At 38.6% G+C, this 18,051-nt stretch overlaps 2 protein-coding genes across 3 annotated transcripts in view; both read left to right on the forward strand.

Moving 5' to 3' along the window:
- arhgap39 (Rho GTPase activating protein 39) overlaps positions 1-4,142 on the forward strand; it is a 36,057-nt gene extending 31,915 nt beyond the window's left edge. The window contains exons 9-10 of the mRNA XM_056764133.1: positions 647-816; positions 1,915-4,142. Coding sequence (XP_056620111.1) covers positions 647-816; positions 1,915-2,109 — 365 coding nt within the window. The 3' untranslated portion in view covers positions 2,110-4,142. The remainder of the gene's footprint in view (positions 1-646; positions 817-1,914) is intronic.
- Positions 4,143-4,626: 484 nt separating this feature from the next.
- Positions 4,627-9,142, forward strand: LOC130434820 (GDP-L-fucose synthase-like). 2 transcript variants are annotated; one of them, XM_056765170.1, is made up of 10 exons: positions 4,627-4,756; positions 6,010-6,158; positions 6,412-6,526; positions 6,603-6,731; positions 6,840-6,913; positions 7,085-7,218; positions 7,292-7,423; positions 7,517-7,596; positions 8,318-8,417; positions 8,547-9,142. In XM_056765170.1, exons 2-10 carry the CDS (start codon positions 6,010-6,012, stop codon positions 8,600-8,602), a joined length of 969 nt encoding a protein of 322 aa, XP_056621148.1. In that variant the 5' UTR covers positions 4,627-4,756; the 3' UTR covers positions 8,603-9,142. The 2 variants fall into 2 exon arrangements, with proteins under 2 accessions (XP_056621148.1, XP_056621147.1); XM_056765169.1 differs by lacking the exon at positions 4,627-4,756 and adding an exon at positions 4,941-4,988.
- The last annotated feature ends 8,909 nt before the right edge of the window (positions 9,143-18,051 follow it).

The raw sequence follows: 18,051 nt of genomic DNA on the forward strand, positions 1-18,051 counted from the left end.
ATTATGATTTTATTTTACTTTCATTCTGGATGCCAATAATCAATTTACATGCAATTATCACCATCCATTCACAACACAGTTTTATGATTATTATTATTATTTATGATTATAGGAGGTTCAGGGATTATAATGTCTGATGCATTGAAAATACCGTAAATGTTAACATAAACAGCACCACGTAGGATGTTTGTTCGAATGCTTGAGTTTTATCACAGAAGAGCTGTGAGAATTTATTTTTACAGATGAGAAACAAGAACGGTCAGAATAGGGCCCATGTATCTCATTTAGTGTTTCACAGAACAAACAAATGATTCTGTGTTTTTCTACTATTTTAGTCACAATGTCTCTTGAATGTCAGCTGCTAACATTTTTCTAAATATCTTTCTGTGTTTATCAGTGAAATGAACACAGGTTTGGAACAACTGGATTTTCATTTTGATCTATTTTTGTCCCAGTCTTTGGGAGAGAGAGTAGCATCTTTGAACCTTTGTGTATCTCTTGTGCTGTATAAACCCCAGGCAGTGTGTTCAGATCCTGCAGATGAAGCTCAGTCATGTGATGATCAGAGATTAAATGAAGAGAAATGGACTTTCTGTACTATAACCTGTATTCACCTCTCTGTGTCTGTCTGTCGGTCTGTGAGCAGCGTCTCTGTTGAAGTTGTGGTACAGAGAGCTGGAGGAGCCTGTGATTCCTCATGAGTTTTATGAGGAGTGTGTCATGAATTATGATAATCCATCTGCTGCTGTGAACGTCGTTCTCAATCTCCCTCACATCAACAAACTGGTGCTCTGCTACCTCATCCGCTTCCTACAGGTCTGTCTGCCTGCCTGTCAGATCATGTGTCTATCTGTGTCCGCATGTCTGTCTCTCTGTCCACATGTGTGTCTCTTCACCTGTCTGTCAGTCCACCTATCTATCTGTCTGCATGTCTGTTTGTCTCTTCACCTGTCTGTCTGTCTCTCTGTCCACATGTCTGTCTCTTCACTCATCTGTCTGTCCACCTTTCTATCTGTCTCTTCACTCTACCTGTATGTCCACCTGTCTATCCGTCTCTTCACCTGTCTGTCTGTCCACCTGTCTATCTGTCTCTTCACCTGTCTGTCTGTCCACCTGTCTATCTGTCCACCTGTCTATCTGTCTCTTCACCTGTCTGTCTGTTCACCTGTCTATCTGTCCACCTGTCTATCTGTCTCTTCACCTGTCTGTCTGTTCACCTGTCTATCTGTCCAGCTGTCTATCCGTCTCTTCACCTGACTGTCTGTCCACCTGTCTATCCATCCACCTGTCTTTCTGTCTGTCCAACTGTCTCTCTCTCCAAATGTCTGTCTCTTCACCTGTCTGTCTGTTCACATGTCTGTCCCTGCACTTGTCTGTCTGTCCACCTGTCTATTCCTCTCTTCACCTGTCTGTCTGTCCAACTGTCTCTCTCTCCAAATGTCTGTCTCTTCACCTGGCTGTCTGTCGACCTGTCTATCCATCCACCTGTCTGTCCAACTGTCTATCTGTCTCTTCGCCTTTCTGTCAGTCTGTCCACCTGTCTATCCGTCCACCTGTCTGTGTGTCCATCTGTCTCTCTATCTGCATGTCTGTCTCTTCACCTGTCTGTTTGTCCACCTGTCTATCCATCTCTACACCTGTCTGTCTGTCCACCTGTCTATCCATCTCTACACCTGTCTGTCTGTCCACCTGTCTATCCATCTCTACACCTGTCTGTCTGTCATCTCATTCTTATATCTGGTCGTCTGCCTCTCAGCTCATCTGGTTTTCTTTTCTTTCTTGGTGAAGTGTGTCTTATGCAAACACATATTTTCAGTCAGATTCTGGTTTCTCTCTCTTGTTCATCATCCTTTCATCTTTTTTTCTGTTTTGTATGTCAGTGCGTTAAAAGATGTCCTCGTTTTATCTTCACAGGTATTTTCTCAATCGTCCAGCGTGGCTCTGACTAAGATGGACGTCAGTAACCTGGCGATGGTGATGGCTCCAAACTGTCTCCGCTGTCAATCCGACGACCCGCGTGTCATTTTCGAAAACACGCGGAAAGAAATGAGCTTCATCCGCGTGCTGATCCAACACCTCGATACCAGCTTCATGGACGGGGTGCTATAGCCAACAAACACACACACTCTCACCGACATTCACAATCATATCTAACCATCAATCTTCCGATGAAAAGAACCACCTGCCCGCACATGATTTGCACTCACCCTTCAACAAACAGTATTCATGTCTTGTTTCCATTTTTTCCAAATCATTAAAACAGTCCTACACTAATAACAATACGCTTATAACAACGTTCTCAGAGAGTTGAGTTTAAGACTACATGAAGTTTGTTTCTTAACCGATTGTCCGATGTTTCTTTTCTCATTCGAGGGATAATTCCTAATGCATTTCTGTTAGATTTATGATTAACATACATTTGCTTAAAGCTCTATTTATGTTGCACAGTTTTCTTTCTTCATGTGTTCTTCATTCTTCAAGTTCATGTGATGTTCTTGTTTTAATAGTGTTTGCACAGGACTGAGAAACAAAACCACTGTACTCTTTAAAACACTTTTTCAAACTCACGAAAATCTTTTCAGCGAGCAAACGTTGAATCCTCGATGCTTTCTGAATGTTTGTGAACAGATGTCCTCACATGCTTTGGTTTTTAGCATGCATGTTCGTTTCTGTTTTTTAACTCGACTGACTTTTAGAACATTCTGTGCTTTTGTATGATTAGTTTTTTTGTTATTTATTTGAATAAGAGTTTGGAAGTACTGTACTGCCTTTTTAATAGAACACATAAATCGTGTGTGTGCGTGCGTATGTTCACATCTCACCTGTCACGATCACTTCTTATGTTTTATACGTTTATTGTGTACAGTGTCTCACTGGAATGGCACAAACAACACAAACTCCCTCAGAGCAAACTACCTACATCACAGGTGAAGTGTGTCATTTATTTGTTTGTTTTTTAAATGTAACAAGATTTGTATATTTTCGGAAGAAAAAGGAATGAGTGCCAGGATTGTGAGTGGGATGATGTGTGGTTGCCTTGGCATCGGGTTTTGGTTGCTGGTCTTCGGACTGATTGAAGTTTTGCTTTTCCCAACATGTTCTTCATATTTAACAGGGAGGGCAAACCATGTTTAAAACACCCAAAATAGTACACACGTCACCATTAGATAATATGCACATGACCACACACACGGAGATTTGGTTTGGTGCTTGTAATGATCTATACCACACTGCCAAACACGAAACATTGAAACTTTGTGGTCATTCCTGACTTGTGAACTGAGAGAAACAGAGATGAGAATGTAGCGAGAGCAACATCAATGAGAGACAAAGTGACTGTGATGGAGTTCATAAAGGACATGTCCAAATCATGAAGTCTGGTTTTTTTTCTTTTTTCTTGAAGAGATCTTTTGATCATATTAAGGAACATTGAAGGATTATTACAATGATGATGTTGAAACACTTGAGTTCGATAATGCAGCTAGACATCATGTTATTTAATTTTATGGTAACGTACACATTACATTTCTATTTATTATATAATGGTCATAAGTTTTGAAATAGATTACGTTCTGGACGCGTTCCTTTTGATGGTCTTTACGAGATATCTCATTGTTTGGCTTCTTCACGTCAGCACACACGCGCATCATGGCCATGCATTTACAACCTCATGTGTACAGAACAATATATAAGAAAATACAAATAATGAAGATAAAATAAAAGAAATGATAACGAAGTTCCTACAGAAGGAGAGTTTAGTATTCACACATTTGGAGACGTTTAGGTTTTCATCTAAAAACTCATTCATTCCCATATTTTGGGGGAAAAACTGTTTAAAGAAGTGAAATATGATGCTGAGTATAATAAAAATGGAATAAAAGTTACAAATATGTTATGTTTGGGACCACTGTGACCAACTGTCTGAGATCAGCACACACACACAACAATGACAGCTCAATCAACACAAACAGGATTATGGGTAATTGTGATGTATGCTGGTATGTTTGTCACGGATCTGCTCTCATGGTTTTACTGTATTTACTGTATGAAGTCATGTTAATAAAAAGCCCTTCCTCTTTTTGTTCCGAGGTCAAAGGTTATTCTGGACCTTACAGACTTACTGAACATTGTTTATTAAACAGTTCAAAGAATTCATTGCCTTGTTGTATTTTATAGTGCTTTCTTCACACACACACACACACACACACACAATTATTAATATACACATGTCATCATTTATCAATGACTTAATATTAAAATTCCTTATAAAAAATTCAATGACATAAATCAAGATAAACATTCATGTACAGAACGGCATGAAAACAGAAAACACATGAATATAAATTTAAAAACAAAGATGATGTGGCATTCTTATTGTTTTCTCAAATTTGTCACACTTAAAGTACTTATTAATAATAAAATCTTAAATTAAGTTTATGTGCTACATGAATACAATACAAATTGTAAAATAATCTTGGTAAGTAATTGGCTACAAAAACATCTCGCCGTCCTGTATTACTTATATATCTGCACATATATTCTTCATATCTGAATGCTCATCTGCTGTGTTGTTGTGTTTTAAAATGAAAGAAGAAGTTTATAAAGTCTTTAAACGGTCCAAAGAGAGCACGAGATACACGAGATACTCTGCTGTGTGAACGACGGCGCTTTGTCCCTCAGGGGCTCGTCTGCGCATGCGCGTTGCCGTAGGCTGACGTCAGAGTGACAGAATCCGGATGTGGTTTAAGAGACGTTGGTGAGTATTGTTTAGCGTGTCCTTATTCTGAAATCAACAAACACAGATCCTGCCAGAACTGTCATTAATAAAATGCGCCTCGACAGGCATGAAGTTTACAGTTAAAGACGTTGACTTTTGTCGGAAAAATGTCTGTCAACGACCAATGTGGTTGTTTGTGCTTGCGGTTGCCATAAGGTTGATCCGATGTGAATTTATAATGAGTTTCATAGCGTCATATAATCTTCATATTGTAAGTGGGTCATTGTCCTCATTTGACTCCGTTTCTTAAATACAAATATGAACAAGTGGGATGAGATTAAGAATCTTCGGTTTACCTTAATTCACCTTGTGTATAAGTGATGTGCAAAAGTTACCAGCACTTGTAAAGCTGTTTATTTAGGTTTAGTATGTGTGTAGGACAGTATTATTGTTAACCGTGATAATCAATAACTCAGAAAGCACAGGTACATCGGTCAGATGTCTGGAAAACATCTGCTGTGAAAAAAACATCTGTTGAACAAGAGCTGTTGGGCATCTTTTTTAAATCAGACAGTCTATATGACATCTGAAGGCAGACGTCCCAGAGATGTAAGACAGATCAGCAAACCGCATCTGCAAGATGTCTCACAGTTGAAAATAAAGACATCAGATAGATGTCTGTCCTATGTACCTGTGATATCAGGGAATGAATAATGTCAGCAGCTCATGTGATCTTAATTCTTTTCAATGTGCTTTTCTCAATCATGAGTGGTTGTCAGCAGTCCTGTGTGGAGTTTAAGGGTGTGATAGTTGTTTAACCTGATTTTAGCTTATCACTACTCCATTGTGTGCTATGAGGAAATAAAACATTTCTCTTCAGGTTTCTTCATGTGATCCTGTACACTCTCACAGAAACCTAGCGTGACCGTACTATAAAATAGTGATGCTATTATTATTTGTTAATATTAGGTTTGATGAAGTGTATTTCCCTCGCACACTAATGGGTTTTATCACTAGTCATTGTTATATGTGACTGTCATCACAAAGTAATGTCTAGAGACATTAAATTATTATTTCAGTTTACGTTTTTGTTTTGTTGTTTTATGTTCAAAGCTAAAGTAAGGAAAGCACTTTTCTTGGAGGTAAAACGATTGAATCATTTATCAGTACATGCCAAAAGCTACCAATACTGAAATATATGATTATAGTGTATGAATGAAGTCAATCTTAACCACTGAAGTGATTCTCATACCATCTCTTTCTGTCTCTCTCTCTCTCTCTGTGTCTGTCAGATGGAAGGGCAGGTTGTGGCGATGCGTGTGTTGGTGACGGGTGGCAGCGGGCTGGTCGGCCGAGCGATCGAGCGAGTGGTAAAGGAGGAGGGTGAAGCAAGAGAAGGAGAGGAGTGGATATTCCTGTCATCCAAAGATGCCAATCTCATGTAAACACTTCACCAACGAACACACCCACAGAACAAATGTATTATTGACGGTTTCTTATTAAATCTAGACGTGTCTCAGCATGTTTCTCTTTCATATAGATAATCTGTCTCTATCAGTTAAAAGTCACATAAAATATGATAGACCCTTCATTTGTTTGCAAGCAGGCGAACCTACAAAATCAGCAGAGGATCAAATCATTATTTCCCTCACTGTAATAAAATATATTTTGTTTTATTGTTGCATTGACTTTAGGAACGCTGAAGAAACAAGAGCAGTCTTTCAGAAACATCGTCCAACGCACGTCATTCATTTGGCTGCTATGGTGGGCGGGCTCTTCAAAAACATGAGACATAACCTGGACTTCTGGGTAATTGGTAACATTAACTTATGTATGACATTAATAGTCAAACTGTATATTTACTCCACGTGTCTCTTCATTTCAGAGAAATAACATTTACATAAATGACAACGTGCTGCAGGCGTCTCATGAGGTCGGGGTGGTGAGAGTGGTGTCCTGTCTGTCCACATGTATCTTCCCTGATAAAACAACTTATCCCATCGACGAGACTATGGTACACACACACACACACACACACTTTCATTTGCTAATGCTGATGCCTAACTTTCTCTTAGAATCATGAAAAATCTCTTCCGTATCTCTCTCTCTCTGTCTGTCTCAGATCCACAACGGTCCTCCTCATGAATCTAATTTTGGTTATGCTTACGCCAAACGCATGATTGATGTCTACAACAAGTTTGTTTTCTTACTCTCTCTATGACGTGTGCATTGATCATGAGTGAATTTTCACGACAACATTCAGGATGAAATTATTTGTTATATTGTAACATCATCAGGTATCAAAAACAATAGCCTCAAATAACAAAAGAGTATTTATTTTTTCCCTTTCATGTGTTTGTGTTTCAGGGCGTATTTTGAGCAGAATGAGCGACGGTACACCTCTGTGATTCCCACCAACGTGTTCGGACCTCACGACAACTTCAACATTGATGACGGTCACGTGCTTCCCGGACTGATTCACAAGACATACCTGGCAAAGAGTAAGACACGATCACTTGAGAATTCACTCACATGAAGAGAATTTCATCTGATCGACATGCGTGTTGTGTGTAGAGGAAGGGAAAGCGCTGGAGGTTTGGGGCTCCGGTCGTCCCCTGCGCCAGTTCATCTACTCACTGGATCTGGCTCGTCTGTTTCTCTGGGTTCTGAGGGAATATGATGAGGTGGAACCAATCATACTGTCAGGTACTCGCTCTGACCGACACAACTCATCTTTGATTTGTCATATCATGTCGTTCATCTTCATCTCTCTGTTCATCTCTCTGTTCATCTCTCTAGTGGGGGAAGAGGACGAGGTGTCCATCAAAGATGCTGCAGAGGCTGTGGTCGAAGCGTTTGGCTTCCAGAATGATGTCATTGTATCCTTACAAACACTGATGATGTCGCACTGATGATGTCACTGCACAACTTTACTCTTGTGAACTCTTATCCCTTCGACTCCTGTCTGCTGTTCTTCCTTCTTCATCTCTGTATGAAGTCGACTCCAAATAAAAATGTCTGCTGTGTTTAAATGTGAGGCCGTGCGCGTAACTGCAATCAAATCGTGTTAGTGAAAGCACACCATTGTTTCATTCAGCTTAAAAAAGTAAAAATCAGCAAAGCCAATAAACCACAATTCATATAATATGCTGTATCTGTTATTATAGCATAGACAAAGATAAAATACATTTTATATCCTTATTGTTAAATGTCCTACACAGAAAGACAGGGAAAGAGTCACAATAAGGACACACAGTAGGTACTCTCATTTGAAAATTGATAATTGAAAGAATAAATTCTAAAAAAAATAGTAATTGAACAATAATAAATCTAATACATAACTAATAAACTAAATATATAAACATAGTAAACCATAATTAAAATAATACGGATAAGAAAACATTAATGACATTTATTAATGACAACAGATCCTGCAATACATCAACCGGATGTGTGAAATTCTTTTACTGTCTGAATGAAATATTTTTCCACAGAATGTCTGGAGACTTAAGTGCGTTCATGTTTGCATGCAGCAGAGAAGAATGTGTATGCTGTCATTCACACAAGCACACGTATGAATTCTTAACTCCTCCCTCTCAGTATGACACCAGCAAAGCAGACGGTCAGTTCAAGAAAACCGCCAGCAACGCCAAGCTACGCAAATACCTGCCAGACTTCAAGTTCACACCGTTTAAAACAGGTGAAGACGCACAGACAATCACACTTTACAGTGAATTCAAGTCACACGTGTTATCTGTATGAGTGCGTTCAAATTCAGAATGAAAGAAGATACTGCAATGAGAAATATGCGTTTGTGATTATTTTCCAGCCATCAAGGAGACGTGTGATTGGTTTGTGGCCAATTATGACATCGCCAGGAAATGACGAAATCATTGGATGTCTTGAAACTGTTCAACTTGTGCACTTTTACAAAGATGAATCTTATAAACTCTTCTCGTGATTATTTCAACACTGTTATCTATACAGTTTATTTGTGATTCTAAATGTTTTCATCTCTTTTTACTGTTCAGGGTTTTCTTACTTTCTAGAGATCTGTTTATTTAAATAATAATACAATCATATATAACAGGGATGTTTGAAAAGAAACAGTATTTTAGTCAGAAATGAATATCATTTGTCTTTCTTCTTCAGAACAAAAGAGCAGATATTTTTTAAAGAATGTTAATAACCAAACAACACTGAACCCCATTGACTTCCATTTTATTTTTCCATTTAATTTAATTTTATTATAATATTTATATATTATAATATTCAACACAAAACTACAGAATTTTTCCAAATATCTTCTTTAGTGTTTCTCTGAAGAACGAGTCACACACCTGTTTACTGTGGCGATGCTGATAGTAATCCTTTTTTTAAATGACATTTTAAACCCAAACTTTTAATAAATTGTTAAACTGTAAACGTTTCGTAGTTTATTATTGAAAGAATGTAAACTTCTTCCGTCCCCTTGTCTAAACAATATTCTACGTTTGAAGAGTCTAATCAACTGAACACACAGAGTTTCAGGCCTGGAGACAAAGTTTGACACAGACACAAGTGCTTGTTCAATCAGAGTCCAAAGTTTATTTTTAAGGACTAATACTTATAAGCTTGCATCAGGAGGCGTCATATAAAACCACCAAAACAGTGGAAAATCACCAGACTTACTGTTTAGTCTTTCCTCCTGAAAAATCATATATGATTACATATTTAATATTACAATAATAAAACAATTGTCTATAGGCATCATTAGGAACCTTGATATGGAGAACAACAGATACTTATATCAACATAAGACACCATAAGACATGATACAACTTTCACCGAGGTTAAACAACAAGAAGGTAAGGCACATCTTATGTGAATAGAAGCTAATATTAATAGTAATGAAAACGAATGAATACATATGATACATGAACTTTGTATTAAAATCAGATGCAATATTTGTAGAGGACAGGACGAAATCCAGATTCTCACAATTATACATGCTTTCTCCTCTTAAAAAGATCCAGATAGGCTCAAACGTTTGAACGCAGAATACACACAAATTGAAACTAAAAAAAGGGAGTCTGAGATGTCCTACTAGGATCCTGCAGTAATCTTCTACCTCTGCTTTTGATTCTTTAATCAGTATTTAACAAATGAATTTTCCAAATGTTCTTTTTATGATTGTGTTCATTATAATCTCAAAAAGTGAGGGTACACAGTGACTATAGGAGAATATGGAAGCATTTGTTTTGTTTTAAGAGTTTTCAGGCCCATAGCTGTTATAAATTTCACTGTAATCCGCTACTTCTTGGGGCTTTATGCTTTATTGTAACACGGCATGATATCAGTCTCTGAGGTAAAGGTACGCAACTGCATTTTCAAGATAAAACAAAAAGGGAAAACCACAACCCTGGTGCTAGGGCTTACAGCGAACCATGCGGGGCCAATAGCCTCAGACCTTTAGCTCAAAGACTGAAATCATGACAGACGCTTTTTCTCCAAAGCGACTTACATTGCATTAACCTATGCATTTATACTTTGGTATATGCAATCCACTGGGATCGAACCCACAACCTTTGCGTTGTTATCTCAATGCTCTTACCACTCAGCTACAGGAAAGCTTTCTAAACTTATAAAAATATTCCAATATGAAATTAAATAATTTTCTTATATTTCATGCATCTCTCTCCCTCGCATTGATTGAGACTGCTTACAGGGAGGAAGTACGGCACCTGGCCACATGGTGCTCAAACAACAACCTGCTCCTTAACACCTCCAAGACAAAGGAGATCATCGTGGACTTCAGGAAGGCGAAAGGAGGTACACACGACCCCATCCACATTAACGGGGCGGCTGTTGAACGTGTTTCCAGTTTTAAGTTCCTGGGGACCCACATTTCGGAGGACCTGTCCTGGACCACCAACACCTCATGCCTGGTCAAGAAGGCTCACCAGCGTCTCTTCTTTCTGAGGACACTGAAGAAGAACCAACTGTCTTCAACTATCCTGGTGAACTTCTATCGCTGCACGATAGAGAGCATCCTGACCAACTGTGTCACAGTATGGTACGGGAACTGTTCTGTTGCTGAGCGCAAGGCACTGCAGCGGGTGGTGAAAACAGCCCAGCGCATCACAGGAACTACACTCCCTTCCATTGAGGACATCCAGAAGAAACGCTGTCTGCGTCGAGCTCGCAGCATTCTCAAGGACTCCTCTCACCCCGCTCATAGACTGTTTACTCTCCTGCCTTCCAGTAGGCGCTTCAGGTGCCTCCGGACAAGAACCAGCAGACTAGGAAACAGCTTTTTTCCCAGATCTGTTTCATTATTGAACTCTGTCCCCCACTGATTCCACTACCTCTCATAACTTTATCTTAATGCTGCTATTACATTGTTTACATTGCACTACAGGGCTGCCTTGCACGACTGAACTGTACACACCAGTACTTCATGTATCTGCTCTACCGGACTGTTTACACACACACAGCATCATTTGCACTCCTACTGCTCACTTGCACACCAGGAATATTATACTGAATGCTCATTTGCACTAATGGACTACTCTCATAACTGCATTACCTCATCTACTGCACTGTAACTGTATATCTGCATCTACTCATGTATTGCACCGTACCTTTAATAACCACATTAACTCATCTACTGCATTGTAACTTTAATAGCTAATGTCTGTAACTAATGCACACTCAAGTCACTTGCACTATTGTATAGTCTATATTGTTATCTGCTCATAACCTCCTGTACACTAATGTTCACAGTAGATAGCCTTCTGTATATATTTTTCATAGTACATACCGATTGTCATATTTTCATAGTACATGCCAATCGTAAATTATTTTCCTAATATTGTATTCTGTATTTATTCACACTGTATATCTGCACTTGCTAATTGCACTTCTGGTTAGACCTAAACTACATTTCGTTACACTGTACTTGTATATGTGTAATGACAATAAAGTTGAATCTAATCTAATCTAATTGATCTCTATGGGCCGTGTTACTGAAAAAGGTCAATTTTTAAGACTGTAAACAGGTTTTGTATAACAAACATTACAGATGTGTATACTAGAAACACCCAATATTGGTTTATGCGCAACTCAGGCTGTTTTTTATACAAGTGCACTTTTCACAGAAATAGGTCTCTTCCCATCATTTTAGGCATAATTCTCCTTTATTTTTGTACCACGGCAGTGAGGGAGAGGAAAAAGAAAGTCGCGCCAAGAATAGGCCTGCAAGGCTCAGCAAACTACCAAGTCAAGGCGGGCTGCGGATGGGAGGAAGACTACAGCAGAGTTGGGCGGTCAGGGGGACGCGAAAGGCTCCTCGTGTATGTGATGATGAAGAATAGGTGGTCAGGGCAATGAATAGACGTTTTGCGGCACGAGGGTCCACGCCGTAGCACCCCTTGTGGCGTCTGTATGATGCTTCTCCGGAAAAATGGCCCCCAAACTCCGACAATGATAATCAAACACCACTGACTCTCATTGACTTTGTATGAAGACAAAATCATTAAGAGGTTTCCTAAAATATTTGATTTTGTGTTCCAATCAAGAAAGACTGCTGGGCAGGTTTACTGTGGTGGGGCGGTAAAAACAACAAACCGCCTTTTACACTCTGCCCCCAAATCAGAAGGACGAGGGAAACGATATATAAGAGAATCAGACAGTGAAGTGTGTTGAGTGTGAGGGGAAGGAAGGCAAACGTGTTGGGTACCCAAAACCGGGTGTGATTGCCAAAATCCCGGAGGAAACTGGATCTGCATTGTTTGCCAGTTGTGAGGAGACTCCGGTCCGGTTCATCGCTGTAAGTATTTTAATAATTTGACGTCATCCTTTTAAAACTACAAAATAATATAGATGCTAAAAAACATGTTATAAGACGTTTGATGGTTTCTTGTTTTCTCAAAAAACATATTTCTTACTTAAGTCTAAATTTTGTGAGTGTCATTTGAACCTATTGTGTATCTGTTTATTCGTTCGAGCTTGATCCAGTAAGTGTATAAATAAAGAGTTTGTTTCCAAAATGAGATAACTCTGTTTTTCTAATGTTTCAAAATTCATGTTTTTTTATGATATGTCTGTGTTGTGTTTTATTGTGTTAGTTAGCTGTATTTTTGAGCTATCATGGCTTAAATCAAAACAAACCAACTACAGTTTGATTGCCATTAATTGGAATGCATAATATAAAATTTTATAAGTTTTAAATGTTTTCTCATTTTGGAAATAAACTCTTCAAATATACAATATAAATAATTCCCAGTGGCAAATGTTTTCTTGTCTGGCACCTAAACAATGTGATTTCAAATTTAATTTGGGGCTGCCACCATTTCATAAGGGTGCCCGAGCGGGGACATAAACCTAAATGACGTTGAGTTTTACTCATGACTTGAGGTGGTTATGGTCAACACTTTAATATTGTCCGGATGTATTATGGTTTAGGTGTGAAGGAGTTCAAGTGAAAATAGTTTTAACTGTTGTTAACCTGCTGTTTAACTAATGAGCTGGTTAATTCTGAAATATGAAGTTTGTGGGAATAGTGGGTCAGGTGTTAGCTAATTGTTGGACATGAAGAGTGTTGGGACAGGTCCTTGCCAAACAGGATTGTCCGAGAACATAAATTTACTTTGCCAAAACTCCTTTATTTGCTTATATTTGCATTTCAGTTGGCAAATTATACACTTTGGCCCAGTTTTGCATGTGACGTTTTTTTTATATGTTACATCTCATACTATCCTTAAGCCTTAACTTAAGCATCCATATCACTCACTGTAACAAACAGGCCACTGAAGGCACGTTTGGAGAACCCTGCAGTTGTCCACACATAAACATAGACTTGACACAGTCAGTGTGTAGTGATTGGTGGAATACTGCAAGCATGTGAAGGTGATGCCTCTCACCATATTTGGAACATCAGGTTCCTCTTCAATTGTACTGACCGATAAGCCCACCTTAACATTGGGCAGTCTTAGTTAAATTATACCACCAACTGATGTAGATTTGTGGAGTGTGTTTACACAAGGCGTTTCAGGCAGGTCTGGGTGAGCTTTCGCTTTTTAGATAGAATGCATCTTTTATTCCCACACTTGACAATTTTAATTTTGCTAAAGTAAGGGAGCTAGACCTTATTATTATATCAAAATACTTACTGGCAGGTAAACGTCCAAATTATGTTCCTGGCTCAATACAATACACGTCACAACCAAATACACGTATTGAACATTTTACCTTTTGAGATTTAAGATAACCGTTAGACTTTAAGATGATATTTATGACAGCTTTTGGATTCTTTTAAAGCAATGGTAAGTTTTTTTCAGGAATAGGTAACATTCCATTTTTTTCTTAAATTAGAATTTTAGAGAAAGCATGGCACATAAGAATAATTTTCGTCTTAAGAACCCTGTCACCAGATAGCAACAGATGATGGATGATGCACCACATCACGGAATTATCAAGGGTTTTTAATGATAAGGAATCCAAATAAGAATAGACAGGTAAAAACGGGAACAAGAAATCCGGATGAGACAATAAAATAACTGACACTGAACTTGAGAAACATACAGGGCTTATAAATATGTAAATACACAAACGTAATCAAATTGAAACAGAAACAGGTGAGGGACTAATTAACTAATAAAGACAAAAAAATAAGGAAACCAAGACAAAACAGAGTCTTATTGTGACAGGCCCCAGGTCTTTCCTTAATTTTATTTGTCAATCTTTTGACATTTATTAGCATTTATAAGCACTGCTGCATTAAACCATTGGGATGCAGAAATCACAACAGCCAGGCTGGGGGAGGGCAGCACATTCACAAACACATACTATCACATGAAACCTCCTGGGGCCTGTACCATAAATGTACTGAACAAGCAGGGTTTCAGGATAAGTGTTGGGTTGACAAACCAAACCAACCTGATCAAGCTTTGTTGGTACCATGAAGCAGATCATGGAGTCTCTTTGTGAACTCAAGCTTTGACTCAAGCGTTCAACATGGATAGAAAGAGTTCCGTATGTTTCTTAGGAAATAATTATGTGCAAATATTTGTTACCGGAAAATGTATTTCAGCCACGGAGTTATACTGTTTCTGCTGTCTGAAGAGAGAAGTGTTTCAGAAACACTGCCGATCGAGTTAATGCGCAAATTAAACGCCTTTATACTACACACATTTACTGTATACTTTGGTAAGGTATATATTACAGTAATGTAATATGATGTATGTGTATAATGTGAGCGTGTGCCCCCAAAGAGGATGAATATATCCTGCCTTTGTAGTTGTCATTTAGTTGACCTTTATTTATAAGGATGAAGCACATGATGAAGTGTAAGTGTGCGCTCTGACGGAGTTATGTAATGTAGCCTACTGTGCGCTTCTATTCAATGTGGCACACGTGTGAATGTGAGGATTATATTTTATGTTACTTGTGTCTCTGTTATTGTCGGACATAGTCGAGCCGAGCACAGACAAAAGCGAAAGATGGGGGTAGGGGTGTGTTTGTTTCGTTGATTTGAACAACAACAACGGCTCTGAGAAATCGGACAACCTGCCTTTAATAGAAGGTTTCTTTAGTGGACAAAGAAGATAAATGTCCCAACACAGTGAAACCGAAAGTGTTCCTAGATGTTCTGCAGAACAGAATGTAAAAAATGCAAAGCAAAGAAATACATATTGTATGTACTATAACATCTACAAAGACAGCCTACATGCTTTTAATATGGAACTAGGCAAAGCTAGACAGACTTTCTTCTCAAATATTATAAACAGTAATTTAAACAACACACGCACTCTTTTTGCTACTGTAGAGAGACTGACAAACCCGCCAAACCAGATTCCCAGTGAAATGCTCTCAGACAACAAGTGCAGTGAGTTTGCCTCTTTCTTCTGTGAGAAAATCAATAATATCAGAAAGGTGATCAGCACATCCTTGAGTTGCCCTGGGGTTAGACAGATAATCAAACCACCTGAGAAAGTTGTTACTATGTCTGACTTCAAAGAAATTGATGGCACAATTTTGGAAGAAACCGTACAACACCTTAAAACATCAACCTGTTCTCTTGACACACATCCCACATCATAATCGATGATCGATCAAAATGTCGATCATAACATACTTTTTGACAGGCTGGAAAACTGGGTGGGGCTTTCTGGGATAGTCCTAAAATGGTTCAGGTCATACTTAGATGGGAGAGGTTATTATGTGAGTATAGGAGATCATAAGTCTGAGTGGACATCCATGACATGCGGAGTCCCTCAAGGCTCAATTCTTGCGCCAATCCTGTTCAACCTGTATATGCTCCCAATGAGCCAAATAATGAGAAAGAACAAAATTGCTTACCACAGCTATGCAGACGACACACAGATCTACTTAGCTCTATCGCCTAACGATTACAGCCCCATTGACTCCCTGTGCCAATGCATCGATGAAGTCAACAATTGGATGTGTCAAAACTTTCTTCAATTAAACAAACACAAAACTGAAGCAATTGCATTTGGAAACAAAGATGAAGTTCTCAAGGTGAACGCATACCTTCACTCTAGGGGTCAAACAATTAAAAATCAAGTCAGGAATCTTGGTGTGACACTAGAGTCAGACTTTAGTTTCAGTAGTCATGTCAAAGCAATAACCAAATCAGCATACTACCATCTGAAAAATATTGCAAGAATTAGATGCTTTGTTTCCAGACAAGACTTAGAGAAACTTGTTCATGCTTTCATCACCAGCAGGGTGGATTACTGTAACGGACTCCTCACTGGCCTTTCCAAAAAGACCATTAGACAGTTGCAGCTCATACAGAACGCTGCCGCCAGGATTCTGAGCAGAACTAGAAAATATGAACATATCACACCAGTCCTCAGGTCTTTACACTGGCTCCCAGTTAAATTTAGGATTGATTTTAAAGTATTATTACTGGTATATAAATCATTCAATGGCCTAGGACCTCAATACATTGCAGATATGCTCAATGAATATAAACCCAACAGATCACTCAGATCACTAGGATCATATCAGCTAGAAATACCAAGGGTTCACTCAAAGCATGGCGAATCTGCTTTTAGCTATTATGCCAGCCGCAGCTGGAACCAGCTTCCAGAGGAGATCAGATGTGCTCCTACAATAGTCACTTTCAAATCCAGACTCATAACGCATCTGTTTAGCTATGCATTTAATGAATGAGCACTGTGCCAATGTTCGTCCGACTGTCTGTACTGTACTGTATTTTACTTTTATAAACTGTTTTAATTACTCTTATTTCTTTTTATTATTTTAATTTCTTCTATGTAAAGCACTTTGAATTGCCACTGTGTATGAAATGTGCTATATAAATAAAATTGCCTTGCCTTGCCTTGCCTTACTACAATAAAAGAATGGAATATAAAGAAATGTAATATCATGTGTAAAATAAAGCCGGCAAATGTTATCTCTGAAATCAGATTTTACCTGTAGTAACCATTACTTGATTTTATATTTGTAATATACTGTATAATTATATATTTTTATATTAGTATCTTTTTTATTAAACATAACAAACAACTAGCCAATGTAACAAGCAATCTGAGTTATTTGCGTCACTTATATGTATATTTACGCCCCGCTTACTGGTTCACAATCGTTGTCAAATCGGTAAACTATCATAACCTGCTCCGGAGCAGGTTAGCCCTGCAGCATAAATTACCCTGGCGATGAACACCGATTAAAGATGAGTTTCATTCATGGTACCTTAAACCCATGTGTGGCCTAAACAAACATGGCTAGCCACACAAACCGGCTAAACCGGCTTCATGGTACAGTCCTCCGGTGCTCCAGATGGCCAGCCCGCAGCTCCCTATGGCACGGCTCGGGACTGGTTGAATGTAGCACGATCATCTTGCATGAGTTTGAAGATTATGAGGACAAACTATCAGAAAGAGTCTGAACAAGACTTTATATTCACTCTGCAAAAGATGTCAGCCGTCCTAATCTGACCTGGTGAAATTATGTAACAACAATATGAAACAGACGAATCAATGCGGGCGGTGTGAATGCCATCACCGAGTTTCCATCGAAAGTTGCTGATTTCACTTATGCGCAAAATTGAAATATTGCATAAAATATTTGCGAAAAAGCACCGTATCCATCCAACTCAACCGTTACTTCCTAACATCAGTAAGAAAAGTAAGAGAATCCACTGAATATAATAATATTCCTGTATAATACTTGCGCAAGCAGACAATAAAGAAACAGCATAAATGCGTACTTTTGTGGATGCCTGCTGTTTGGGAAACACAGACAATTAAATATTAAGACGACTTTGCTCAAGCATTAAAGAATGACCATAACAACATTTCCGG

Source organism: Triplophysa dalaica, chromosome 13 (assembly GCF_015846415.1).
Source record: "Triplophysa dalaica isolate WHDGS20190420 chromosome 13, ASM1584641v1, whole genome shotgun sequence".
Classification (NCBI taxonomy): domain Eukaryota; kingdom Metazoa; phylum Chordata; class Actinopteri; order Cypriniformes; family Nemacheilidae; genus Triplophysa; species Triplophysa dalaica.

Excerpts from the sequence above, each read along its gene's own strand:
- LOC130434820 (XM_056765169.1), top strand. The coding sequence starts at position 4,956 with ATGAGTTTCATAGCGTCATATAATCTTCATATT. Across the intron at positions 7,219-7,291 it reads CAAGACATACCTGGCAAAGA|AGGAAGGGAAAGCGCTGGAG; the intron begins GTAAGACACGAT and ends TGTTGTGTGTAG. Across the intron at positions 7,424-7,516 it reads GGAACCAATCATACTGTCAG|TGGGGGAAGAGGACGAGGTG; the intron begins GTACTCGCTCTG and ends TCATCTCTCTAG.